The 26,819-nt window shown below is 47.4% G+C and overlaps 1 protein-coding gene across 2 annotated transcripts in view; it reads right to left on the reverse strand.

Annotated features, from left to right (window-relative positions):
- VAV2 (vav guanine nucleotide exchange factor 2) overlaps positions 1–26,819 on the reverse strand; it is a 409,172-nt gene that overhangs the window by 32,760 nt on the left and 349,593 nt on the right. For both annotated transcript variants that reach the window (XM_075905174.1, XM_075905173.1), the window contains exons 9-13: positions 14,773–14,872; positions 11,502–11,597; positions 10,978–11,046; positions 2,784–2,870; positions 412–497 (exon numbers count right to left, since the gene is read on the reverse strand). In XM_075905174.1, coding sequence (XP_075761289.1) covers positions 412–497; positions 2,784–2,870; positions 10,978–11,046; positions 11,502–11,597; positions 14,773–14,872 — 438 coding nt within the window. The remainder of the gene's footprint in view (positions 1–411; positions 498–2,783; positions 2,871–10,977; positions 11,047–11,501; positions 11,598–14,772; positions 14,873–26,819) is intronic.

Here is a 26,819-nt window from a genome sequence, read left to right on the forward strand (position 1 = left end):
AGATCCTGTAGAGCTTGGTCTTTTTTTGAAAAAGCGCCATTATGAGACTATGCAAATGAAGCGTGGGAAATTCAAATCCTGGCTCCATTTGCAATTTAGAAGTGCTTAATTTATATCCCTCTGTCGAAAGAGGGATGTAATCTAGACACAGCCCTAGAGCCCCCAGGTTAGGTTGATGAGACAGCAAGTGTGAAAAATCAGGACAGGGTATAAGGCACTTATATAAGACAAAGTCCCAAAATCGAGCTGTTCCCCATAAAATCGGGACAATCGGTCACTCTATGCTGGGCGCACGGCAATAAGGGGCCCTGTGCTGCATGTAGCATTTTGCATGGTGTTTCCCGTAACTTGGGTTTCTGGGAGAATGTTTTCTTTTTTGCTGTCTATGTCTTTGTTTCTTCATTCGCTCACCTGTCCTGCTTCGTGTGGTTCACTATTGAACGGACTTTCAGTTCACCGTCTATCTTTGGCCTCCCGAATTCTTCCAGTTTCCCTTGCTGCAGATAGAAAAAGGCACGTTAGCAAGGAAAGGTTTTTAGTTCTGAACCTCAAAGCTCTCTGAATATGGCAGAAACAAACGAGACAGCTTCCAAAAGTCAATAAACCCGCTCGTCATTCAGCGCCCCCATAGTCCTGCTCAGATTCCAAAAGGGGCCCTGGAGAAAGGACAGCACCCCTGCTCACCAAAACACGTAAGCAAAAATTGAATCGCCTCAGCAGTAACATGATGGCCTCGAATACACAGAGGGAGAACATTCCAAAGACACTAAACTGAGAAGGTGTTCTCGTGTGAGATGGTACTATGGGGTCTATCTTGAATGGCATATAAACAGGATCCCCTAAAACCAGACGGAATTCCCATAGGGATAGTTACTATAGAAGAAAATCCTAGAAGTGACGTTAGGACCCTGATTAATGAGAGACTCATGTTTGGGTTTGATGACAACTCAAGGCAAGGATCTGGGTACAAAGGTTGAGTGGTCAAGCAATTTTTGCAAGATTTCCATTCTGGGGGGCAGAAATATCATGATATCAGTGGCTCTCATGAGATTTGCCATTGAAACTACCCTGGAACCAGACAATACAGCTCTTCCAATGTTGGCTCCCATCTGGAACCAAAACCACAGGTGTGGGGCGGAGTCAGAGACCAGGATCAGGCTACGTCAAGACTGCAAGCTTCTTGCACAAGAGATCTTCCACAAAAACTTCTTGCACAAGAGCACGTCCAGGCTACAAAAGCCCATCGGAAAAGCGATGGGCTTTTGCGCGAGAGAGCGTCCCGACTGCATGGATGCTCTCTCGCAAGAAAGCTCCGATGGCCATTCACAGAATGGCCACCAGGGCACCTGTGCTTCTTTCGATAGGCTGTTTTTGTGCAAAAAAACCCGTTTCCTGTCCACACACACCATTTTGCACAAGAGCTCTTGCGCATGAAGGAGGTATTCCTTGTAGAAAGAGGAATACCTATACCACAAAAAGCCCTCTGTTCTGTTGATTCACTGTAAATTTACGTGCGCAAAAACACGCTTGAGGTGTGGACACTGCGGGTTTTTGCACAAAAACGGTCGGTTTCGCACAAAAACCCTGTAGTGTAGATGTAGCCTTAGCCCCAAGCCTTTGCAAATGCTACTCAATACAGCACGTTCATCAAGTGATATGAAACTCTCCACCTACAGCGTGCTCGTTTTTTATTAAAAAAAAGGTCTTGAAGCTTTGTCATTGATCAGCACAGTACATATTTTATACAGCTGGGCATAGAGACTTGGGTTATTTCATCGGTGTGCAACATGGGTTGAATACACATAACAAGAGTAAATCTGTAACTTCCACAACAAAGCAATGAAATTAAACACAGAGCAGACTGTGTGTGGGGGGGGGGAGCGATTGATTGGAAGAAAGAAACGATTGCTTTGCTAACATTTCATCTTCTGCACGTCACCACTAACTCTCAGACCTCAGCAGGGAAAAGCAGATGCTTAAGGCACCCATTCACATTCCCATGTTTAAAGAGCAACACATCTTACTCATTTCTCATACAAATCATGGCTTATATCAAGAGCATTCCATCAAAACCTCTGAGCCGGAAAGGCCTCCACCCCGCTTAGGAGTTTTCTCAGGTTTCTCTTGAAAACTAGGGATTCTGTCTCAGTCTGTTACAAAATCATCCATTAAATTCGACGGCGTACTCAGGCAGACTCAGGATAACACAGTGAGGTGGGCTGTGCTGAGTGTACACAGCTCTCATTGACTTCAGCTGCTCGTTCCCCCATGTGGTTTGAAAGATGAATGCCTGGCCCGTGTTTTTGGAGTTATGTTCTTGAAAATACATTACCTGTGCTGTTCTCTCACTTGTACTCCAGACTACCCTCTTGCTCATAAAAATGTTTATTCATCTCCTCTCTCTACTCGCTAAACAGCAAAATCAAAATATTTTAAACAGCAGCCAGTAGTGTAAAAATCTGTTTTTAGGACAGGACAGTCCACCAACATTAGCAGCATGGAGAAATGAAGGATGGGAAATCCTTTCAAGGGGAGGAATGACAGCCTCACATGAGAATCAAGTGGGTTTTATAATGTCAGGGTTACCTTTTTGGAATTTGAACAAAATTAGTACACAGATAATGAAAAGAGGCTGATCAATACAAATGGGTCTACTAAAGAAAACAAGCACAGGTGATGAGTAAAATTTGTTAATATGTGTGTGGAGAGTCCCAGTACATTAATAAAGACAAAATAAAAGTTTGGGCATATTGCGGGGTAAGAGAGAAGACTTTCAAACTCACCAAGTTTTCTATAGACTTCTGAAATTCACGTATTTTCTTTAAGGTTTCTTTGTCTCTCTTGACTTCATTTATGTACATGGCCAAGTCCTTAAGAAAAAAAGCAAACGCTGGGTCAGCATTCCTGTTTCCTTTCTAATCAAGAATCCTTAAAAAAAGTAAAGAAAAGAAAAAGCACCACCCGACTCCAGGAATCACTTCAGAAAGTGATGATATCAATTGCTCTGCGGGAATTAAAACAAACATGTAGCACTTTGGCTGTGTCGGAGAAAATAAAAAATGTGGGAAGATGGAACTAGTCCAAAGTATTTCCGCTGGATTTAAAATAAGAATCAGTCCATTAAAATCCAGTGAGCAAACTGTCCAAGCATGTCGGGTATCACTGTCTATAATCTCTGCATCAGTACACTGCTCACACAGCAAGCGAGCTCAGTGCTCTGCCTGCTGTATCGTTCAACTCTTCTGAGACTCCTTAAGAGTCTTGGCCCAAGCATTCTCCATCCTTTCCCCAGGCGCCCCTCTAGGATTTGTCTGTGTGTGCGGGAGTTAAACAACACACATGAATGGCGACTCTGCCGCGGGAGAGGGCAATGCATGAAATTAGCATTGGAACGTATGGCTGACTTAGACGGAAGCACAGCCCTGACTTTTAATCTGGTTACTACCTTAGTTGACATTCCGGTTCCATCCAGCATAATCAGCTGAAAAGCATCAGAAAGCCCTTTATTTGATTTCTCCTCCATTCTCACCCAATGCCTTGCACCTCACTGCTGCCTTTTCTTTCAACACCTTCTTCAGCTGGCATTTCCTTATCATCATCCGAGCACCACATGCACCTTAATTACCATAGCTCTGCCCATCCTCCAGCTGTACATTAACTAAGCAGACAGCAATTTACTTACAAAGACCAGGTCTCTACATGCTCCTTTTTGGCATTCTGGTTCTAATCCACCAAGCTCTTTAAAACCGTTCAGCATTCCCATGTACTTCAGTGTAACTTATGCCCATGCTTACCTTTAAGCATGGGCTTAAGTGCTTTGCTGGATCAGGGTCTATTTCAGTAACATGACTGAAAGCATCTTGCTATGTGACCCCTCAACACAAAACCTCTAACATCCCAACTGCAAAAGGTTGAGGCCTCTGTAAAAGAATTCTTCCAATCCCAGGGGTAACTTTAGTGGAACTGGAAACAGACTAACCAAGTGCATCTTTGATGCCTCCTGGAGTATGTCTACACAAAAGGAAAAAGTCGAATTAAGATACGCAATGTCAGCTCTGTTAATTGCGTGGCTGAAGTCGACATCGCTTAACTCAGCTTTCAGTGCTTTCTACTTTGCAGGAAGTCGAAGGAAGAACACTCTCCCTTCAACTTCCCTTACTCCTCATGGAAGCAGGACTGCCGGCATCGACCGGAGCTCCCCTCTCACTTCGAATTAGCTGTCTTCACTAGCCTGCTAATTTGAACCCCTGGTTATTGCATTCTGTCGCATATATATATATATATATATATATATATATACACACACACACACACACACACACACACACACACACACACACACACAGGGCTTGACTAACCGCTGAATCTACAGCTCCATGTGCCCCGTTCACCAGCACTTCGCACATGCGCAGTGCCGGGCTGGCGAGTAGCTTTTGCCAGGGTTTGTCAAGCCCTATATATATATATATATATATATATATATATATATATATATATATGTAGCCTATCATCTAGGCTACGTCTAGACTACAGGCTTTTGTCGACAGATACTGTCGACAAAGCTTCTGTCGACAGAGCGCGTCTAGACTACATCCAGTTCTGTCGACAAAGCAAGCCACTTTGTCGACACGAGAATGTAAACGCCAAGGACAGTGTAGATGCGAACTCTGTTGACAAAAGGTGTTATTCCTCATAGAACAAGGTTTACCACTGTCGACAAAACTGCTGAGTTCTGTCGACGTTATGTCAACAGAACTCAGCGGTAGTGTAGACGCAGGTATAGTTTTGTTGACAAAAGTCCACTTTTGTTGACAAAACCCTGTAGTCTAGACACACCCCTAGGCTCCTCTGTCTCTTTTCCCTCAACTATAGTGCTTGTCAGCTTGGATTAAATCTGAACAACCCTGAATTTTTCAAGACATCCCCTGTGCAAACTTCTACAGCAAGGATTAATCAGAGATGATAATCACTAGCCTAAGTGACAATACTTATATAACAACACATAATAACCCTTCAAAGAGCCAGTGTCAGGAACAGCTAGAATGACACGAAGAAGGAAAAGTGATCAGGTGAAGTAGGATTCCCCTGCATGTCACAGTCATGGGAAGCTTCTACCCCCAGATTCTCGTCTGCTTCCTTCTCTGGAACATGCCATCGTGCCCCCACGGGAGAAGCACTGCCGGGAGGCCTACAGTGAACAGTCAGCCGGACAGGAGGTGCCTGTCAAGATGGTTAGGATGTGCCACCTTTACCACGTCACAAACATTACAGCAGCCTCTGCATTGCACACAGTGATCTGTGTGCAAGACCGAGTGTCCAGGAGGTGGGATTGTCCACGTGCCAAACATCTACTGTGCAAATCTTGCACACATGCCATTGCCTCGTGCAAATCCTCCTGCTACCTCGTGCAAGTGATGGTGCGTGGGAAAATGAGAGGTGAGAGTGAAGCTGCTGGGACACTGCAGCTCTAGGCTTGGTTATCTAGACACCTGGGTGTCCCCCCACCAGACTCCTCCAACTAAAGAACAAGGCCGGAAGCTAGGTGAAACAAACCCTTTGAAAACTGAACCGAGATTTACTGAAGGAAAACGTTGCTGCTCCCTATGAGCCTGGCAAGTCTGACACTCATTCAGATCTACGCTCTCGTGACGGCGCGAAAACGGGGAAAAAAATCCTGGGTGACGGTTACTGGCAGCTTCATAAAGAAAACGATGAACCACTAGCACAGCCCAAGCAGGGGAGCCAACAGCCAGGCTGGGCCCCTGGGCAAGGTGGGGTGTGTGGCGCCACACTGCTGGAAGGGGCGGGGCTTCAGGTGGAAGGGGCGGGGCTTAGGTAGAAGGGGCGGGGCTGAGGGCAGCCAGCCCGCAGTGGTCTCGCTCCAGGCTGCCTGGAGCACTGCTTGGTGCTCTGATGGCAAATTATTCTCTGGATGCAGGGGGGCACTGCTGTCACTGGAGCTCCATGCCCCTTTGAATCGCCAGGCTCACAGTATGTCTACACTGTAAATAAAGATCCACCGCAGCAAATCTCAGGACCAAGGTCAACTGACCTGGGCCCAGGCTACAGGGCTAAAACCAGCAGAGTAGACATTCGGGCTAAGGTTGGAGCCATGACCCTTAAACCCAATGAGGGGGATGCTCAGAATCCTAGGGCTGGAAGAGACCTCAGAAGGTCATCAAGTCCAGCCCCCACCGCCCAAAGCAGGACCAACCCCAACTCAATCAGCCCAGCCAGGGCTTTGTCAAGCTGAGACTTAAAAACTTCTAGGGATGGAGATTCACCCCCCCCCCCCCAGGGAACCCATCCCAGTGCTTCCCCACTCTCCTCGGGAAATGGTTTTTCCAAATATCCAACCTAGACTTCCCCCATTGTAATTGCTTCTCATAGCCTGGCCCCAGCCTGAGCCATAGTGTCTACACTGCTCTTTGCTGCCCCATAGCGTAAACCCGAGTCAGCTGATCCAGACTTGCTGCAATGGATCTTCTGGTTTTTGCCGTGTCGATGTACTCTCAGACACTGAAAGGAGGGTGGGAAGGACATATCACTGCTCTTCTTTCTCTCCGGGTATTAAAGTCATTGGTTTATTTTCAAAACAGGTCTCCTTCCCGGTTCCACCCCCACCATTTAAGTCCTTGCTCACCATCCAGGTCTATATAACGAACCTCTCTGCCTCTCCGTGGCTCACAGTAGTTTCCCCGATTCCACCCAAATATTTCCAACACAATGGGAGAAATCTCTGGGATAATAGTCCAAAGGAGCCGAGCTACATAGGTCTGACCCAGGGCCCAGTGAAATCAATATACAGGCTCTCCCTGACTTCAGACCAAGCCTTATATCGTAATAAGTTCTGCTCACCAGGTCTATAAAATCATGAGTGGTGTGGAGAGGGCCGATAAAGAAAAGTTACTTATTAGTTCCCTAAATAGAAGAACTAGAGGTCACCAAATGAAATTAATGGGTAGCAGGTTTAAAACGAATAAAAGAAAGTTCTTCTTCACACAGCGTGTAGTCAACCTGTGGAACTCCTTGCCAGAGGAGGCTGTGAAGGCTAGGACTATAATAGAGTTTAAAGAGAAGCTAGAAAATTTCATGGAGGTTAGGTCCATAAAAGGCTATTAGCCAGGGGATATAATGGTGTCCTTGGCCTCTGTTTGTCAGAGGCTGGAGAGAGATGGCAGGAGACAAATCACTTGATCATTGTCTTCAGTCCACCCTCTCTGGGGCACCTGGTGCTGGCCACTGTCAGCAGACAGGATACTGGGCTAGAAGGACCTTTGGTCTGACCCAGTACGGCCGTTCTTATGTTCTTATGTTCACCCATCATACATTTGTGTGCGAAATATGGATTTCATGCACCACCTCGATTCAACAAGGCACTTCAGTACATGTCTGACATAAAGCACGTGAGCCCTCCCATCCACATGGATCCAAGCGCCTCTGTAAGTTCCCTGAATCAGGTCCCCTGGGTCTGATTCCGGAAAGCACAGGGCATCTGGAATTCCCACTGTGACTGAAATTGAAGGCATGGAGCAAGCATGCACCCACCGTGGACACTACTGGGCTACGTCTAGACTACCTCCCTTTTTCGTAAAAGGGATGTAAATTAGACGTATCGCAATTGCTAATGAAGCGGGGATTTAAATCTCCCCCGCTTCATTAGCATAAAAATGGCTGCCGCTTTTTTTCCCGCACGGAGCTTTGTCGGAAAAAAGCGCCAGTCTAGATGCTGATCTTGCAGAAAATAAAGCCTTTTCCGAAAGATCCCTTATTTCATAGAGGGATAAGGGATCTTTCAGAAAAGGCTTTATTTTCTACAAGATCAGCGTCTAGACTGGCACTTTTTTCTGACAAAGCTCGGTGCGGAAAAAAAGCGACAGCCATTTTTATGCTAATGAAGCGGGGGAGATTTAAATCCCCGCTTCATTAGCAATTGCGATACGTCTAATTTACATCCCTTTTACGAAAAAGGGAGGTAGTCTAGACTTATCCCTGGTGTAAATCTTTGTTTTTGCAGCAGGAAAAGAAACAAAAGCCTTCAGTTCACAGCCGGGGAAGGTAAGAAGCCAGACACAGCACTTAGGCTTGGCCTACACTAGGGGGCAAAGCCGAACTAAGGTACACAAATCCAGCTATGTGAGTGGCATAGCGAGAGTCAATATATTTTAGTTTGACTTACTGCAGCATCCCCACTGTGGCAGGTTGATGGGTAGGGTTACCAGGTGGCTTCAGAAATAATACTAGACACGCTTGATCTCAGATGGGGGAGGAGAGGGCAGGACCGGACGGGATGGAAGCGGGGCTGGTGGGGGGAAGGGGGAAAGTGGGGGGCAAGAGGGGCTGGCTGGGGGAGATCGGCGGGGGGGGGGAGAGTAGGGACAGAACTGGCCAACAGGGAGCGGGACTGACTTGGGTTCACGCAAATCCCGGGGCGCTACCCACTCCGCACCCGCCCCGCCTCATGTAGTTGCATACTGCCTGGCTGGTAGACACACTCACACAGCGTGAGCGTGTCTACGAGCCAGGCAGTACACAGCTACGTACTGATACTCCTAATAATAATAAAACTTACCTAATTAGAAAATAACGGACATTTGATATGTCCGGTATTTTCTCAATTTGTTTCCCGGACAGAACCCTCAAATACCAGACTGTCCAGTTCAAAACCGGACACCTGGCAACCCTATTGATGAGAGACACTCTCCCATTGATTCCCCTTACTCCTCCTGACCCAGTGGAATACGGAGTCAACAGGAGCACAATCAACCCTTTACTAGACCCACTAAATCAACCCCTTAGAGACTGATCGCCAGAGCATCCATCTCCCCGTAAGGGAAGACAAGGCCTCAGTGACTCACAGGTAGCATTTTTGGAACCCCTGAGTTTAGCTTTGTAACGTGAGCATGTCCACACAGGTCAATGACTGTTTAAATAACTTTGTTTTAAGAAGGCTCAACCCAAACCAGAGAAGGTGAATCACAGATAACTCAACACCTGGCACAGACATTGTCCCCTCGCCCCTCAATTTCAGTTGTGCCAGGATCCTGCAGGTTCTCTCAGATAGTTCTTTTTAGAATATTGCACTTGGGGTCTGCTTTGTAGCCCAAGATACTTGACATGGAAAACCTGATCCTGGGTTGTCGAGATTGTAACGTCCTTCAAACAACCTTCACTTTTCTTCAGGGGGTAGCTGAGTTAGTCTGTACAGGAAAAACAACAAATGGTCTGCTAGCACTTTGCCCATGAAAGCTCATGATACCATCTACGTGTTTTGTTAGTCTACAAAGTGCTCCCAGACCATTTGTTGTTTCTTCACTTTCCTGTGACCTACACACTAACTGGGTGTACGTACTGATAGGGATAACGACTTGCAGGGATAACGACTAACAAAGACACTGAAGGTTGCTGAAGTCCTAGGAAATGAAGGGGTGTTAGAAAAAAAAATAGCTGATCCTCAGACAATGTGATTTCAGAACATAGAGCGCAGCACCCCAGTAAATATTCTGTGTGGTCATGAAGATAATCTCGGTTAAAAGACTGGTTTTACAGGCAGATTTTGCTGAGTTTACATAGTTTTAAGGCCATCGGAATGCAGAAAACACTGACAAAAATGTATTTATTTGCTTTTGATGCTATTTTTCTCAAATTTGGGGGTTTCCAAAGTTTTTGTTGAAACCCCCAACATTTTCAAACATCCAGAAACTCCCATTTTGTGGACAAGCCATGGTCCATCAATCCCCCCAGATAACGTAAAGGGAAAATTCCCTTTCTGCTCCAGTCCAGTGGTATTCGGATCTGGATGATGGTGCACCTCATCTAGGCTCCATGCAGATACAGCACACAAACACACCAAGAGGGACTAATTTCCACAACACTGGTACAGATTCAAAGTAACGCCACACATGCCAATGGAGTCGCTCCAGATTTAGCAAAAGCTGAATTTGTCAAAGTACATTTACATACCAGGGTTATCAGTGCAAAGTCAGCAACCAATACCAGTTTCCCACTAGACTTTAGAGCAGAGATAACAGTGCCAGCAGCTATGTATGCATTCGTTATGAAATCACTTCTACGGGTGGAATCTCTCTAGTCTGGCAGTCTCTGGTCCAGCAACATCCGTGGTTTGGCATGATTTTAACTACCTGAATGTCCACTTATTATGGGTGTGGTTAAGTTTCCCACAGACCCATAAAGTTTGTTTGTTTATCATCCGATATTGAGCAGAATACCACTGGGCAGGAGCAGATGGGGAATTTTCCTTTTACATTGTCTGGGGGTTTGTTTACAAAGTCCTGGCTTTTGGTGTTCTGAGCTGTTGTTTAGCTCTAATTTGTCCCTAAATGTCTTCTAAGAGCCCAGTGAGCAATGGAAGTGTTGGAGATGTGGCTAGATAATATTAACCTCCCATGGTTTGGTAAATTCTCTGGTTTGGCACCAGTCAGGTCCTGAGGGTGCCGGGCTAGAGAGGTTCAACCTTTAATAGCAACTAGAGTACATATACATATTCTAAAGGAAAAGACATCTCTTTCCTTTGCCCTGATGTGCTACATGTTTCCCTCTCAAGTTTTTTCTATGAATAATTGACCTTCCTGCCCCTCCCCTGCAGGTAGAAATACTGCATCTGATTAGTGATACCCATCTCTCACCTGCAGCTTTTGCAAAGCAAATAAGAAGCATGCTTACGGAATCTTAACACCCCTAAGCCGAGCTATTGGAAATGGCTTTGTCTGAACTCTTTGCAAGTGTCACTATCTTTGCAGAAATACGTCATTAGACTTTCAGCTCTTTGGGGCAGGAATGGTTCCTGTTACGTGTTTGTACCATGCCTAATGCAACGGGGCACCGACCTCTTGGTGCTACTGAAACACAGATAAACAATAATAGCTTAGACACTGATTTATCTCCACCATTGCAACCGAAAGTTGAAGGGTACACAACTTCTATCCATTCCCTGCAGGTGGACGGCAGCACTCATACCTGCATGGCTTCCAAAGCTTCTTTGAGTTGCTGCTTTTCTGGCCGATCAGATGAATGGCTGAGAAGCTCCTGCAAGAAATATTCCAAATGCGTTAGCAAAGTTTCACACACCTCTAGCCAACTCGTGTAACGGCACACACGACAAGACATAAAGCAATTATTGCCTGCCACTGTGAACACACAGCTACAAGCAGTCGGCAGCTTTAAGGAAAGGAACCAGCAAAGCTGTTGGTGCTTAGTGGATTTGTTACACAGAGCTTGCGGGAGGAATTTCACACATAATCAGATTATATGAAAGCTTATTTTATGTTCATTAACTGCCTCTTGTGGCTAACTATTATAGAATTACTCTGGTACTTTAAAAGAGGGCACAAATATTACATTGTGCTAAATAGTCATTGTTTTGTTTAAAGAAAAAATGTTCTGTGCTATCCAATACTGATTCCATTTGCTACGGGAAAAGATCACAGATGCTACAGCAAAAGTGGCCATCGCAAGAAAATTCTTGAGACTGAAACACTTACTTTTAACAAGAGATGATACTTCAAGACCCTTTGCATTGGAACCACCAACAGATCTTGCAATTTAAACTTCCCATCCTGAACCTTTAATGTGCATTCCTAAAACCAAAACAAAATAAATCAAGAGGTGGGAAAACATTCTTCTAAAGCTGCTTTGGTTTGCTTCTGTAAACTCTCAAAGCACAATGCGTTGTTAGTGCCTCATTTTTCCAATAGGGGCACTGAGGCTGGGGTAAATGTCCCAGTTTCATCATATGTACACTACCTCCTATCACTTCCACTCGTGCAGCGCTATTTGTGCTACTGTGCAGGTGGGAGACCTAGGGTTGAGTCCCTTCATACAATGCACACTCAATCTGTGGAACTCCTTGCCAGAGAATATTGTGAAGGCCAGGACTTTAACAGGGCTCAAAAAAGAGCCAGATAAATTAATGGAGGACAGGTCCATCAATGGCTATTAACCAAGATGCGTAGGAATGGTGTCCCTAGCCTTTGTCGGAAGTTGAGAATGGGCAACAGAGGATGGATCACTCGATGATTGCCTGTTCTGTTCATTCCCTCTAGGGCACCTGGCATTGGCCACTGTTGGAAGACAGGATACTGGCCAAGATGGATCTTGGTCTTACCCAGTATGGTCATTCTTATGTTCTTATATACTCTTATTTCCTCTCTCCAGAAGTCAGTACTACTTCTCTGGGTTTCAGAAGTAGTGACTACGCCAGGTGATTCAGGGGCAACCTGGATCAGTTCTGATGGAAATCCTAGCCACAGAGTAGTGACGAGGCCATAGGGAGGGACTGCCTCAAATCTACGTTGGGGGGAAGCGGGGGGGGAGAAAGAAAGAAAGAAAGAAAGAAAGAAAGAAAGAAAGAAAGAAAGAAAGAAAGAAAGAAAGAAAGAAAGAAAGAAAGAAAGAAAGAAAGAAAGAAAGAAAGAAAACGTCTAGACTGAAAGCCTCTTTCGAAAAAGAGTGTCTAGACTACAACCAGTAGTTTTTGAAAAAGTAGTTTGCATTACATAGTGCCTTTTTTCGAAAGCACTTTCAAAAAAAGATTTTCTTCATCGTAAAACGAGGTTTTCCACGGTCGAAAAAACTGCCGCGTTCTTTCGATTTACTTTTGAAAGAACACAGCAGCAGTCTAGATGCAGGGGAAGTTTTTTCGAAAAAAGGCCACTTTTTCGAAAAAACTCTGTAGTCTAGACACACCCAAAGAAAGAAAGAAAGAAACTCCCTTATCCCAGACCCCATTACACAGTAAGACTAGAGTGCGTTGTGATTTGCCTGATGTGTTTATTAGACTAGGCAGAGAGAAAGGCTCTGCTAACAAGCAGAAATGTAATTAAATAAGGAGAAATGGATGAACAGCTTGAGGTCACAGCAGCAGTGCTGTGGATACGGGGCACGTTCGGGATGGTAATATTTTGATGTGAGAGCCAGGAGGCGGGGGTTATATAAAACAGTTCAGTTCATAATCGCATTGCTGCATTTGCCCTGCGAATCAGAAGCCATTTGTGGACAATAAAGTAACATGCACAGGCAGCCCTGCAACTTGAGATTAACATCACACACCAAGCAGGAATTTCAGTTGGAAGCAACTAGCAGCTCAAATGGCCTGTCCTTTCTGGCCCCTCTCCCTCACGGAGGCACTGTGAGGACAAAGACAGGAAAGACTGCGAGGTGCTTAGGTACGGCCATGAGGGGGGCCAGAGAAGAGCCTCGACTAATACAACGCTCACCCCTAGCTGATTAGCCCAATCAACAGAGATTCCTATGGCTGTAAAGAGGAAATGGGTTGGCTAGTCTCAATGTCTTAGCCCCAAGGAGCCATTTGGGCACACAACACAGGTCAGAGGACAATTCAGGGTCAGTAGGTCCAGTCTCCACTGGCTTCATTAGGTTGTAACAGCTTATGCCAGGACTGAGTGTGGTCCAAACCCTCTGCTCCAGAGAGGCACAAAACTGGAGCATCCAAGGGAGGAAGGGCGGGGCTAGCGCCAAGTCTGGGCAGAGCCGGCCTGCAATGCACCTGGCTCCAGCACCATGCCCGCCTCTTCCAGAAATTCAGCACCGGCCGCACGGGCTGGTTTTCATGGATCCGAATACCACTGGACTTGATGGGCAGATGCCCACTGCTTTTGGAGTGCGCCCAGAACGTCCCGATGCTGGAGGCAAGGAGCGATTTCATCTTACGGGGGTGGCGCCGTCACGGAGGTCGGGAGGCGACTCTCTCAGGTTCGGGGAGTGGCACCTGGGCCGAAGGTTGTTGGCATAGGCAGCCCGAGCACGCATTTGAGCAATGAAGTGTGAAGAAGTGGGCTTCATGGAGGGAAAGATGGCGGGTGGGAAAGAGAAGATGTGTGGGAAACCTGCTCTCCAAAGCGAGGCCGATCCACTATTGCACCCTTTTTACTGGGGAGATGGGCGGAATGAACCAGGGGCCAATCGCAGCTCTCCCGTGAAGCTCCCTACAGGCATGGAGGGGTGAAATCCTCTGGCTTGTGTTAGGTAGGAGGTCAGAGAAGACAATTCTTCTGGTCTGAAAATCCACCAATCTCCAAATGGGCGTTGAGGATGCTCAAAGGGGACAGTGAATCGGATCTTTTCCTACGAAATCTTTTCCATCATCCCTGGCTGTCATTTACTGGGACACAGCCAGCTGGCTGGGGGAAGACTTTGGGGCCTTCCTGCTATAAAGCCAGAGTATTAAAAAGCGGGGGAAAGGGAGGTTTGAAACACAATCATTAAAACAGTCCAAATATGGTGGGTTTAAGCCTTGCACCATGGAGGCCATACAAGTGTAAGAGGCCGATTCTGTCCTCTGCTCCATACGGTGGCTATTAAAAAGCTACAAGGGGGCTAATGGGAACCCCTCTAGCACAGGGCCTGCATAGGGGTGGGAGTGGGAGGTAGATGAGGGGCGTGGGGGTGATGTGCTATGGATATTCTGGGCTGCTTAGCAGCCCAAGTTAAGCGTGCCTCGGCTGCTGTAATTTATGCCAGGGGGCACACTGGCAGACTCATCTTAAGTACTGAAAGCCAGCGTGGAACTACCTTTGCCCGCCAATGCCCTTGTGCTGCCCCAGAATCAGCCCCCATTTCTTTCCTCTTTCAAATCCAAGCTCTTTGGGGATTTTCCGTAATCATTCACACCCAGGAGCAGTTTCCGAACCGCACAAGGAAGTCTCTCCAAGCAAGGAGGCAGAAGACAAAAGCGCTGCCGGACACCCACCTCCCCGTGCATCCACCTCCCCAGTCTCCCTCACCCCCGCTTACCTCCACTTTTTGTCGAAAGTCCTCTTTGTTCACTAGGAGGCTGTTCAGGGTATTTTGGGCGCATTCCATGTGGCTGCAGTACTCGCCATAAATCAGCAGCCTGGAGAGGATTGAAGGGCCAAACGTTTGCCAGTCGTTATTACTCATTATAAAAAAAACCATGGGAATGCGCAAAGCAAACAGCTAGCTCTCCCCTCCCCCCTCGAACCACCCCGCAGAGGATTCGCACTTCTTTACAGCGCTGACGTATTCACAGCAGCGTGTTCGCGCCCGTGTGAGAAATTCGGCAAGGCTGGTGGGGAACGGAAGGGAATTTTCAATTCATCTGCCCTCCCATGACGCAAAGTACCGGGGCTGCTCCCTCCGCTGCTGAGCCCTGGCATAATTCCAACACAGGCCTGTTGACATCCCTGCATCCACGTTTGCGGGGCTGAGGCCAGCTGTTAAGCTATGGTGCACGGCTACCACTCCCCGGCTCTGAATTGCTCTGAAGTCCCTGTTCATGCAGGAGAAAAAGACCTAGGATGATTTTTCATCTGGACACCCCTTCATTTTTCTTCTTTCCACTGACTGAGATGCTCCAATCCAGCCCAGTAGAGGGCATCCGCTTATCCACTGTGCCGTTATTTCTCAGTGCATGCACAGAGATAGGTCTGGCTCAAAACACATCAGGACTTTGGAACAGTCTGGATCTGACTCCAGCTCCTAACTTCCTGCCAAGTTCTTGTCTCTATGGGGTGTGTACTCGAGTCCCAGAGCTCAATGCCCTGGCTATTGTTAAATTGTCATCTGTGCTGCAGAAGCACATAGCTGTCCTTATTATGGGCCAGGAGCCCACTGTGCTAGACGCTGTATAAAACATAGAACAAAAAGCTAGCCCCTACCTCTAACAGCTTGCAATGTGGATATACAAGAACGGCCATACGGGGTCAGAACAAAGGTCCATCCAGCCCAGTATCCTGTCATCCAACAGTGGCCAATGCCCGGTGCCCCAGAGGGAATGAAAAGAGCAGGGAATCATCAAGGGATCCCTCCTCAGTCACCCATTCCCAGCATCTAACAAACAGAGGCTAGGGACACCATTCCTATACACCCTGGCTAATAAATACTGATGGACCTGTCCTCCACGAATTTATCTAGTTCTTTTTTGAACCCTGTTAAAGTCCTGTTAAACATCCTCTGGCAGGGAGTTCCACAGGTTGACCATGTGCTGCATAAAGAAAAACTTCCTTTTGTTTGTTTTAAACCTGCTACCTGTTAATTTTACATGGTGACCCTAGTTCTTACATTATGGGAACAAGTACATAACTTTTCCTTATTCACTTTCTCCACACCAGTCATGATTTATAGACCTCTATCATATCCCCCCTTCGTCTCCTCTTTTCTAAGATAAAAAGTCCTAGTCTCTTTCATTTGTCTTCATATGGGAACCGTTCCAAATCCCTCATCATTTTAGTTGCCCTTCTCTGAACCTTTTCCAAGGCCAAGACATCTTTTTTGAGATGAGGTGACCACATCGATACACAGTATTCAAGATGTGAGTAACATGGATTCTCAGTCCCTTTTTTTAATGATTCCTAACATCTTATACTATCACAATCTTGTAGCTCACAGCTATCAGCAGGTCAGATATATTTAAAAGGAACAGGTTTCAGGTAGGAGCATTTAAATCAATTAATAAAACTGTCCCCAGCAGGAGCGGGCTGAGGCCGGCTGCGACAGCTGGCGCCCCAGGCAGAAGGCGCGATTAGCGCCCCCGCCTGCATGGCCGTCAATGGCCATGACATCATCATCGGGTGCCCTATCGGACTGCCTAGTCTGCCTAGGCTCCCAGGCCACCCCTGGTCCCCAGGAAGACCCTCCTTCATAGCAGGTTATGAAATGCCCCCGTCAGTGGTCATAAGCAAATATACCGCCTCATGCACCGTATCTCTTACCCAATGATGGCAACGCAAGTCACATTGCTTGCATGCTAAATGGATGCACAAGGGCTATATGAACAATTAAGTAATTAATTAAAACAGTCTAAACATAGAATCATAGAATCCTAGGGTATGTCTACACTACCACCCTAGCTCGAACTAGGGTGGTAGTGTAAACATACCCCTAGAGTTGGAAGAGACCTCAGAAGGTCGAGTCCAGCCTTCTGCCCAAGGCAGGACCAATCCAACTAAACCATCCCAGCCAGGGCTTTGTCAAGCCGGGACTTAAAAACTTCTAGGGATGGAGATTCCACCCCCTCCCTCGGGAACCCAGCCCAGTGCTTCCCCACTCTCCTACTGAAATAGTTTCTCCTAATCCAACCTAGACATCCCGCCCTGCAACTTGAGACCATTGCTCCTTGTTCTGCCATCTGTCACCACTGAGAACAGCCTCTCGCCATCCTCTCTGGCACTAGGGGTGTAATAGCGTAGTCGATAAGCTGATTAACCAATAAGCAAAAGCTTATAGGTTAATGCTACAGACGACACTCATTTCTCTGCCCCTCCCCTCATAAATTCTTTAGCAGGATGGCCTGCAGCCCACCTCAGTCCTGGCTTGAGATGGGTTTGGGACCCACCCTTGCTGCAGCTCTGCCCTTAAAGTATATTAGGAGCTGGGTGGGCAGGCAGCCCAACTCAGTCCTGGCTCACGCCAGGTCTGGGACCTACCCCCACTGTGGCTCTGCATTTAAAGTGTATTCGGAGCTGGGTGGACAGGCAGCCCAGCTCAGTTCTGGCTTGCACTGGATCCGGGAGCTCAGAACCTCACCAGACAGGGGCTGCTGCCACCCTGTGCTGCTGCCTCTTTACCAGAGGCAGCAGCACAGGGTGACAGGCAGCCAGTCCGTGAGGGGAGCTGGTTTTTAAACTGTATCCCCTCATGGACCAGCTCCTGTCTGGCACCCCATGCTGCTGCCTCTGATACAGCAGCATGGAGTGACAGGGGGCTCCCCAGGAGTGAGGCTGGAGTGCACTGACTACAGAATAGTCAATTAACCAATAAGAATTCATGAGGTTACACGACTATTCAATTTACCATCCCTATCTGGAACCCCCCTTCAGGTTCCAAAGACATGGTGGCCATGGATAGTCACTGAGGCCATGTGGGTTTAAGAGGCCAATTCTGCCCCCCTGCTCCGTATAGCACTTAGCAAAAACCTGCCAGGGGCTCGTGGGAACGCCTCTAGCACAAGCCCGGCATAGGGGTAGGAGTGGGAGGCAGGTGTGGGGTCTGCAGCAGCATCCCAGGAGCACTGGTTATACTATGTATTTAGTTGCCTCCCCAAACTACAGGCAGCCTGTGTAGCTGGGCCTGCCGGGTGTCAAAGCCATGGATGCTGTCCGAGGCACGGGCAAGAATGACGGGGCGACTGCTATTTTAAAGTTCATCTTGTGTCCTGGAGTTTCTCCCTCCCCACACGGTACTTCCCCTCTGATTCATTTCTGCTAACTTGCTTCCCTCGTGTGACCCTATGTAGCTGGGTGTTAAAGCAACAACACTCAGAAAGCCAACTGCAAAAGGTACCGGGGACTTCACTGGTCAGCAGGATACCTTTCTTCCTGGCTGAATGCTACATGCCATGCATTCAAACCAGACATTGCGAGGGGAGGTCAGTACCAAACAGAGGCTCTGGAGGTTCAATAAATATGAAGGTAAATGGTGCGCACACCCGACAGATCCTGCACGCAAGCCACTCAACGCAGAGGCTGCTAAACAACGGGCCCTACTGCAACCAAGTATTTCCTTGAGGTGACAACATAGGCAGCAATCCCCAGGGCATCTTAAGAGGCTTTTCCTCTCCCTTCTCACTTCTGCTCTGATCTGCATTTTACACCGGGTTAGCGGTTAGCGTGGCAAATTGAAAGAGCAGTTCACGTGCTGCATGAAAGCAACAAAGCAACCGAGAGCTCAGACGGCTTAAAGGTAAAATAACGCCCCCTCCCCACTGTCATTTGAGAAATTAATTTAATTTGTCCAACGTGGCTCACAGCACATTCTGCCAGGGCCATAACACTGCATAACTGGCTTCTGTGACAACGGCCAGGCTTCTGGTGTGCTAATATCCATGCCTATCCTACTGACTTGTATTGTCTGAACTCTTTGGGCCAGCAACATCCATGGTCCAGCATAATTTTAGTTAGCCAGATGTCCACTTTAATGGATGTGGCCAAGTTTCCCACATCCATTAAAGTTTCCCACATTCATTAAAGTTCCATAAAGTTTCTTTACAGCCATCAGGCCATGCTCTCAGGCTACGTCTAGACTATAGGCTTTTTTCAGAAGAAGCTTTTTTTTGGAAAAGATCTTCCGAAAAAACTTCTTCCAAAAGAGAGCATCCACCCTGCAAAAGTGCATCGAAAAAGTGATCTGCTTTTTCAAAAGAGAGCGTCTCCACTGAATGGATGCTCTCTCGCATGTAAGCAGTGATTGCTATGGACAGAATGGCCACCAGGGCACCTGTGCTTTTTCCTCTTTCCTCTTCTTCCGAAAGAACTCCCTCTTCCCCATCCACACACGCCTTTTTGCAGAAGAGCTCTTTCGGAAAAAGGCTTCTTCCTCGTAGAATGAGGATTACCAGTGCCGGAAAAACCCCTCTGTTCTTCCAATTTTCTTGTGGAATAATGCAATTGCAGTGTGGACGTTCCTCAAGTTTCATCAGAAAAATTCTCTGGTTTGGCACCGGTTAGGGACTAGAGAGCGTCCTGTACATGGCATGTAAGCTCTTTGGGGCATGGAAAATTGATTTTGTTCTGTGTTTCTACAGCACTGGCCTCATGGTCCATGACTAAGGCTCTTAGATGAAATGGTAATACAACTAAATCAGAAGGTTTTCCAAACCACAAGCATTCACATTTGATGAACCCACCAATCCCGTGTTAATGCACCTTTTTCATTTAAGGCTCCCCAAGCATTTACTATTATTATTTTAGCTTCCGAACACTCTTGTGTGGTAGAAAAATGATCCCTACTTTACAAACAGAAGCAAAGTGACTTGCCCAAGATCACAGAGCAAGTCAGCTGCAGGAACAGGTAACAGAAATGATGGCTCCTAAATTTCAGTCCAGACACTTAATCACTATATGATATTTCTTCTGTGGTAACAAAATATTCAGAAAGGACTCTGAAATTAGTATTATTTGCACGACCATAGAAAACTAGAGGCCTCAACTGAGATTAAGGCCCCACTGGACCAGGTGCTGTACAGACACCAAGGCCTTGTCTTCAGTCCATGAAAAATTGACATTGCCGCGCTTGGTCTTCCGGAGTTTGATTTAGCGAGTCTAGTTAACACTCGCTAAATCAAACTCAGAGGGTGCCCCAGCCAGTATCCAATACTCCTGCTCTTGCAAGGAGTCAGGGATGCTAAGCTCGGCTTAAGATGAGGTATTCTACCTAGCTGGAGTTGTGTACCGTAAGCCAAGCTGCCAGGTCTAGTGTAGGAACAGTCCCTGCCACAAAGAGTTTACTGTCTATAGGGTTGCGGAGAAACTTGCTGGGCTTTGGCCAAGGAGGGAGGGGCCTGTCTCCGTGTCCGCAGAAAGGGCAGAGCCTTAGGAAGAAAGGGTGGAGCTAGGACTAGCCTCCCACAGCCAGCCTGGGGGGCTCCAGCGGTGATTTAAGGGGCGCTGGCAGCTGGGAGCCAGGGGCCCTTTTAAATCACCAGACTCCAGGGCAGCTGCCCCTCCCCTTGCTGTGAGTGGCCTTGACTGTCCAAATGGATTAGACAGACAAAAGGTGGAAAAAACCAGAGTATTTGATCCTGCACGCACATGTTGGAGCTGGGGTACATGAGAAGTCTCACCATCAAACAACCCTGTACAGGCACGGGGCCTAAGGGACCCAACTAAATGCATGCTGTTTTACATCAACAGCTTGGGTACTTTTCCGGGCAAGAGGGGTCAACAGAGTTGGAACGTCTGCATCTTTCAACGCCAGACCAGCAGAGAGGGCTGGAAACTGACCCGCTGACTTACACATCCCGGGGCAGATGCAAAGAGTCAGGGCATGTGGTGGATTCCTTTTTTTAAAATTTAAACCCTAAATCCCACTAATCCTATATGTTCCCCCCACCTCCATCCCTCCTACCCATTTGGTGTATTGCACCTGGTTAAAACAGGACATGTGCAACTGCCTACGGTAACTCAGCCATTATTTCAGAGGCCGGTTATGTGCTAGGGGAGATCCCAGTATCCCTGACCTGTGTCAGCGTGTAAATCTGCGATTCTCTAACCCAGCCGCATAATTGAACGGAGAGATTTATGGAACTCTCAATACCCGATGAAGCTGCAGCCAATACAGATTATTCCTCTGACTTTTTTCCCTTAACAACATCTCAACATGTGCCGTAATATGCAGCCAGTTTAAAAGGGGCTCCCAGAACATAAATTTAAATCTCCGTCTGACATACGAGATTTACAAAGCGTTTCGTTTTTTAAAAAATCCACAATGCACAGGAGCAATGCATCATGCTGCTGGGGAGCCTTGGAGGGCAGTGGAAAAACAGGAGTAGAAGAACACAGAGGCCTTAGAAACAGGGGATACCTGCCCAGTAGTTAAGAGGTAAGCAGAGCTCGCTGCTGGGGAGCCTTGGAGGGCAGTGGAAAAACAGTAGAAGAACACAGAGGCCTTAGAAACAGGGGATACCTGCCCAGTAGTTAAGGGGTAAGCAGAGCTCTATTTAAATCTACTCACAAGATTGCCAAACTTTCCATTTAAATTGTTCCCCTCTGATTCTAACCCAACAGGTCACCTCTTGGCCTACGCTTTTGGCTATATCATCTGAACCCCAGGACTCCATGTCTGCTAGTGTGGTCTGGCCATCTAGCGGTAACAACGAACCATGGTATCAAATAACAATTTGCTCTGCTCATGCAAGGATCTCAGAGCACTTTGTGCACAGTAATGAAGGTTAATTTCACCACCCACCATAGGGAGGCTAGGCCAGCGTTCAGAGCTAGGGGATATCTCGACGGCATCCTTATCACCTCACCAATGTGTTGTCTCAATTCTTCCCTCAAAACAGCACTTGGATACAGAGTTGTCCTTAGTTGTACACAGAATAGGCAGATGCGTAGGGCACCTGAAAATTTGGGGCACCACTCGATCTTAATGTCCATCCTCCTGCCTCTTCCTACCCCTGGTCTGTGGCTCTGCTTTTTCCAGAGACGATCTAGTTCACTTAAAACAGAAAAAGCCCGCCAGAGCGATTAGCAGAATCCCGGGAAAGAGCCATTTGAGTGGTACTGAAGCCATTCAACGGGCATTTACCAACCCCAGGTACAAAGGGCTTTAGTTCAGAATTTGCTTTCAAACAATTTTGTTGGTGTGTTGCTGAAGATTCCAAAATCACGTCTCTAAAAAATAGTTGTTCCCCCGAGCTGCCATTGGACATGGAGGCACCATTTCATAGAACTACGGAGGGCCCCAGAAATCCTAAGGACGACCCTGCAGGATACTCAGGAAATCCTGCCTCCCCCATGAAGTCAATGGCCAAATTCCCCTTGGGTTCAACACAGCCCGGATTTCACCCGCCACACAATTTTTAAAATTCCACCTCGCTCTATTAAAAGCCCATTTCAGTGGCCCCTACAAGCAGCTTTAATGCATCGATACCACCGCGAGCCCCTAGCGAACACCAGAGCATTATGCAGAGGGCACATGGAGTAGCTATGAACCTATTTACAAGGGAAATATTAGATTCTCTTTCTGGAACAGAGGCGGTTGCACAGAACTTGCTCTCCTGGGGGGAGAAGGGGCAGCGCAGTATTTGGTGGGATCTGGAAGCCTCGAGAGGCACTGCTCGGCAGGGAAACAACAACTTCTAATGGAGCCTCCTCTTCGTGTGAAACACACATTGAAAACTTCTTGAGTGCACTTTCTCCTTACCTCAGCACAGCTCACCCTAGCAGGGAGGTTCCCATAGGCCAGGTTGGGGGAGGGGGGGAGGGCTTTACATTTCACTCTTACGCAAATACAGAGTAAGAATGCCTGGCAACAAATTCACCCCAATGGTATCTGCTAAAGCCATAAGCATGGAACAGGAGCCGAGTAACTCAAGCGGACCTCCCCTTCTGCCTGGAAACCAAAGCCCCTGTGCTAGTGAGAAACAACATGACGCATGCCCCACTTCCACAGATCAGTGTGGCGTGGAAGAGGGAACACGCCCTAAAAGCACCATGCGGGCATCTCCTGTGAATAAAGGTGAGTAGTCTGTGTAAGGGAGGAGAGAACGACAATGGAAAATGGACCCACACAGAATAAGAGCCAGGGCCAATAAGTAGCTTATACCATTCAACGTACATAAATCTTATGAGGCTTAGGATAAAAGCAAAGGAAGGGAATACGCCTTCAGATGTCATTCGCTAGAGGCCCTGAAAAGGAGAAGGATTTTCAGATTATAGTGGAGGGGAAAACCTATCTGAGAACTTTGGCAGAGTGAAGAAACCAAACCCCAAACCAGACACAGCTGTTCTGCTTTGAACATTATTAACTGTAGCCTTTTGTAATGGACAAGCAGATTGTGAATATTATATACGGTGCTAGTCACTGTATTGAAAGGACTGGAAGCTATAGAGGATCAGCCACAAATGGCAACCACAATGACACAGGGGCTGGAAGGTTGGGGGTGTTCATAAAGGCTAGGAGAAAAAATTTTTTGGTGAACAGACATAGTTCAATGGCTGAACTAACCACTGAAAGGGATTTAATCATGTCTGTCTCTGTTTTCTACAGAGCTGCCCTCGTGATACAAGTCTACACTCCACATTTAGGGTGCTTCTACACTGCAGGCCTTAACTGGAAATAAGCTACGCAAATTGAGTAGCTTATTTCAAAATAGGGAGCTTCTACACAGCTTTAATTCGAAATAGAGCCCTCTTCCTCCAACTTCCCTTATTCCTCGTACAGTGAAGGTTATAGGAGTTGGAGTAAGAAGTTCCCTAGCTTGACAGTATTTGGACACTATTTCGAAATAACTGCCTGCTGTGTAGATGCCGACACAGTTATTTTGGAATAGTGTTGCAGTGTAGACATACTCTCCGATTCCAGAGATGCTTCCTAGTGAACAGTCAGCTCACCATGAGGAAACAATTGTCTTTGGCAACCAACACGAATTTGTTTGCTTTCCTGTGAGGGTGATGCATTAGAAAGAAATACTGATGGCGCATCTTCCTTATAGCCAGTGTCCTGAACCTGGGAGGTTTAGGGGCACCTTTGCTATCGAAAACATTTCACAGGCAAAAAGGGAGAGGAACTCTTGTCTTATCCCCTGACCAGAAATTGACAGAGTTTACTTTGGGCCTTGTCTTGCACATTTGCACTTCCAATTTTTCACATTGCAAGGCAGTGAGGAGCTACGCCTCTTTGGTTGACGTGAACGGTACCGAGGCTTCACTCTGTGGCTTGTGGTTTCTCTCCTCCCTCCCTCCCTGCCAGCTGCCCCAAGCACATTGCAAATGTGAGCAGAAGAAACTGCCCTCTGGGGCAGGTGGGAAGAGTTATAGCACCAAAAGCTGCACGAGAAGCAATCACCTACTCAAACTGTAAACTTGACTTTTGACTTTCAGCAAGAAAACCTGCTCCCTTCCAAAGGACCGCTTCCTCCCCCCCACCTCCAGTTTTCCGATGTCGCTAGGCAGTGCTGTTTGACCCATTTCTATCATCTCTCAAGGGTTGTGACAAATACCCCTCTCCCCCCTCCCAGAAAATCAGCCATTGGCATTTCGCTGCTTGGAACTTTCTGTAGCATTCACCAGAATAGGAGCTTGAAACAGTTTAATTTGGAGAGTTTCCTCACAGGGCCTTTGGGGGGGGGGGGGGGGGGGGCAGGAGAGGGATGGAGAGAGGATTAAATACAAGCACTTTATTTATTTCCTGCTTCTGTGTCATATTGATGCTAGAAAGAACTAGCCTCCTGCCTTTAAGCTATTCACTTTGATCGCCTTAGCAGGGGAGCTAATTCAAGGTTAATCCCAGGGACTGAGCTGCTGCCAAACACAATGCAGTCCTAAGGGGAGGGGAGTCAGAGAGGGACAGTAACTGGACAGGGTCATATAACAGAGGTCTTACTGGGTTAGACCAGCGCTCCATTTATAGCCTAGTGTCCTGTCTTCTAAGGGTATGTCTAGACTACATTGCTCCCGGTATGCCTCGTGAAAGGCTTCCCTTGTCGATGGCGGCGTGTCTAGACTGCCCCGCTGTGCCGATCAGCTGATCGTCAGCACAGCACAGTGGCCATTTTGATGTAAATGAAGCGGCGATTATTTAAATCGCCGCTTCATTTTGCTATGTCTAGTAAACTCATCTACATGGCTCCGTCGATGGAGCCATGTAGTCTAGACATACCCTAACAGGGCAATTCATTGAGTGATCCATCCTGTCGTCCAGGTCCAGCTTCTGACAGCCAGAAGTTTAGGGACATCCAGAACATGGGATTGCCTCCCTGAACTTAATTGCCACTGACGGCAGCCCCCGGGAGCTATTGTCCTGGGGCCTGGGGCTCCCAGACGCCACTACTACTATGACAGCCATAGCAGCCTGCAGCCACAAGTCCTTTAGAATCAGCACCAAGACACCGGGCAGCGGGCTCTGAGTAGGGTTGCCAGGTTTTCGCCTGGACTATCTGTTACTCGGGTCCCCCATTTGTTAAAAAGCCAGAAAATACTGGACATGTGAAATGTCTGGTATTTCCTGTTTCCCTCGAATGGAAGCCCGGTGGGGACAATTTTCCCTGCCACGTCGTGGGAGTGAGGAGCGCAGGGCCATTAAAGGTGCAGTGCCCTTTTTTTCCCCTTAACTTTGGTCTCCCCCCCTTTTTTTTCCTCAACAGAATTTTTTTCCTGGTGTTTTTTTTGGGGGGGGGGGGGGGAGTGGGAGGGGTTGTTCAGTATTTTTGGTTAAACCACCTGGCAACCCTAGCTCTGAAATCTGGAGGGAGGTGGGAGAGGGCATCTTCCAGGGGGCACTGGGAGCTGGCTGCCCTGCCCTTTCCACTCTAGGCCCCGCCCCTTCCTAGAGTAGTGTTGCCAGATACTTTCACAAAAAATGCCAAACACGGTGGGAAAAAAATTAGTTGAGCAAAAAAAACTGCACACACACACAAAAAAAATCACTGTGCCTTTAAATCCCCAGGCTCCCCGCGCCTCCCACCCCTGCCAGACGCGGCAGAGGAAGAATGTCACAAGCAGCCTTTCATTCGAGAAAATAGAAAATACTGGACATTTTACATGTCCGGTATTTTTTTTTTAACCGGACAGAGGCTGCAAATACCAGACAGTCCGGGCCAATGCCAGACACCTGGCAACCTTATCCAGGAGAATGGAGCCAGCCCCTCCCCCAGGGGGCTGACAAGCCTGTCAGCTCCCCTGGTTGACCGACCGACCCTCCAAAAACTTCTCTCGTTCTTTTTTGAGCCTAGTGATCTTTCTGGCCTTCACATCACCCCCGCGCAGGAAGTTCCACAGGCTGAGTGGGTGTGAAGTACTTCCATATGTTTGTTTGAAATATGGTGTCTATTCATGGCAACAGCTGACCCAGAGTTCTTGTGTGACGTGAAGGGGTAAATGACACTGATCTACTCATTTTCTCCATGCCATTTACGATTTTATAGACCCCTGGTTTGGGGGGGCCTTCACACCGAGGCCTGAACTGGAGAACTTTAGAGCTAAATTCACAAACTGTTACTGCTTGAGTTAACGAGCCAATACATGCCCAGTAACAGACCCCTCTCCTCTGTGGATCCGGCTCATGGGGCGCACTGTAGCACACAGTCCTGAACGGGTCACGCTGATTCATGGCTGAAGACTACGAAGTCCCTACCTGACAACGTGACAGGGGACGTATACCTTGAGGCATCTGCTCTTTTGAAGAGGATCTCAAACCGCTTTGAGCTTGGAAAAATTCCCCGATGAAACACGGCTCCATACTCTAATCTTCCTTGAGATCCCAGGAACTCCACTATCAGTCTCAGATGTAGGAGAAAGGATGTGTGCAGAGTTTTGGGACATGATCGTCACTCCAGAATAGGCCTTAAAAAAAATCTCTGGCATTGTGCCGGCCTTCCAATT

The sequence above is a fragment of the Pelodiscus sinensis genome, chromosome 22 (assembly GCF_049634645.1).
Source record: "Pelodiscus sinensis isolate JC-2024 chromosome 22, ASM4963464v1, whole genome shotgun sequence".
In the NCBI taxonomy this organism is placed as follows: Eukaryota; Metazoa; Chordata; order Testudines; family Trionychidae; genus Pelodiscus; species Pelodiscus sinensis.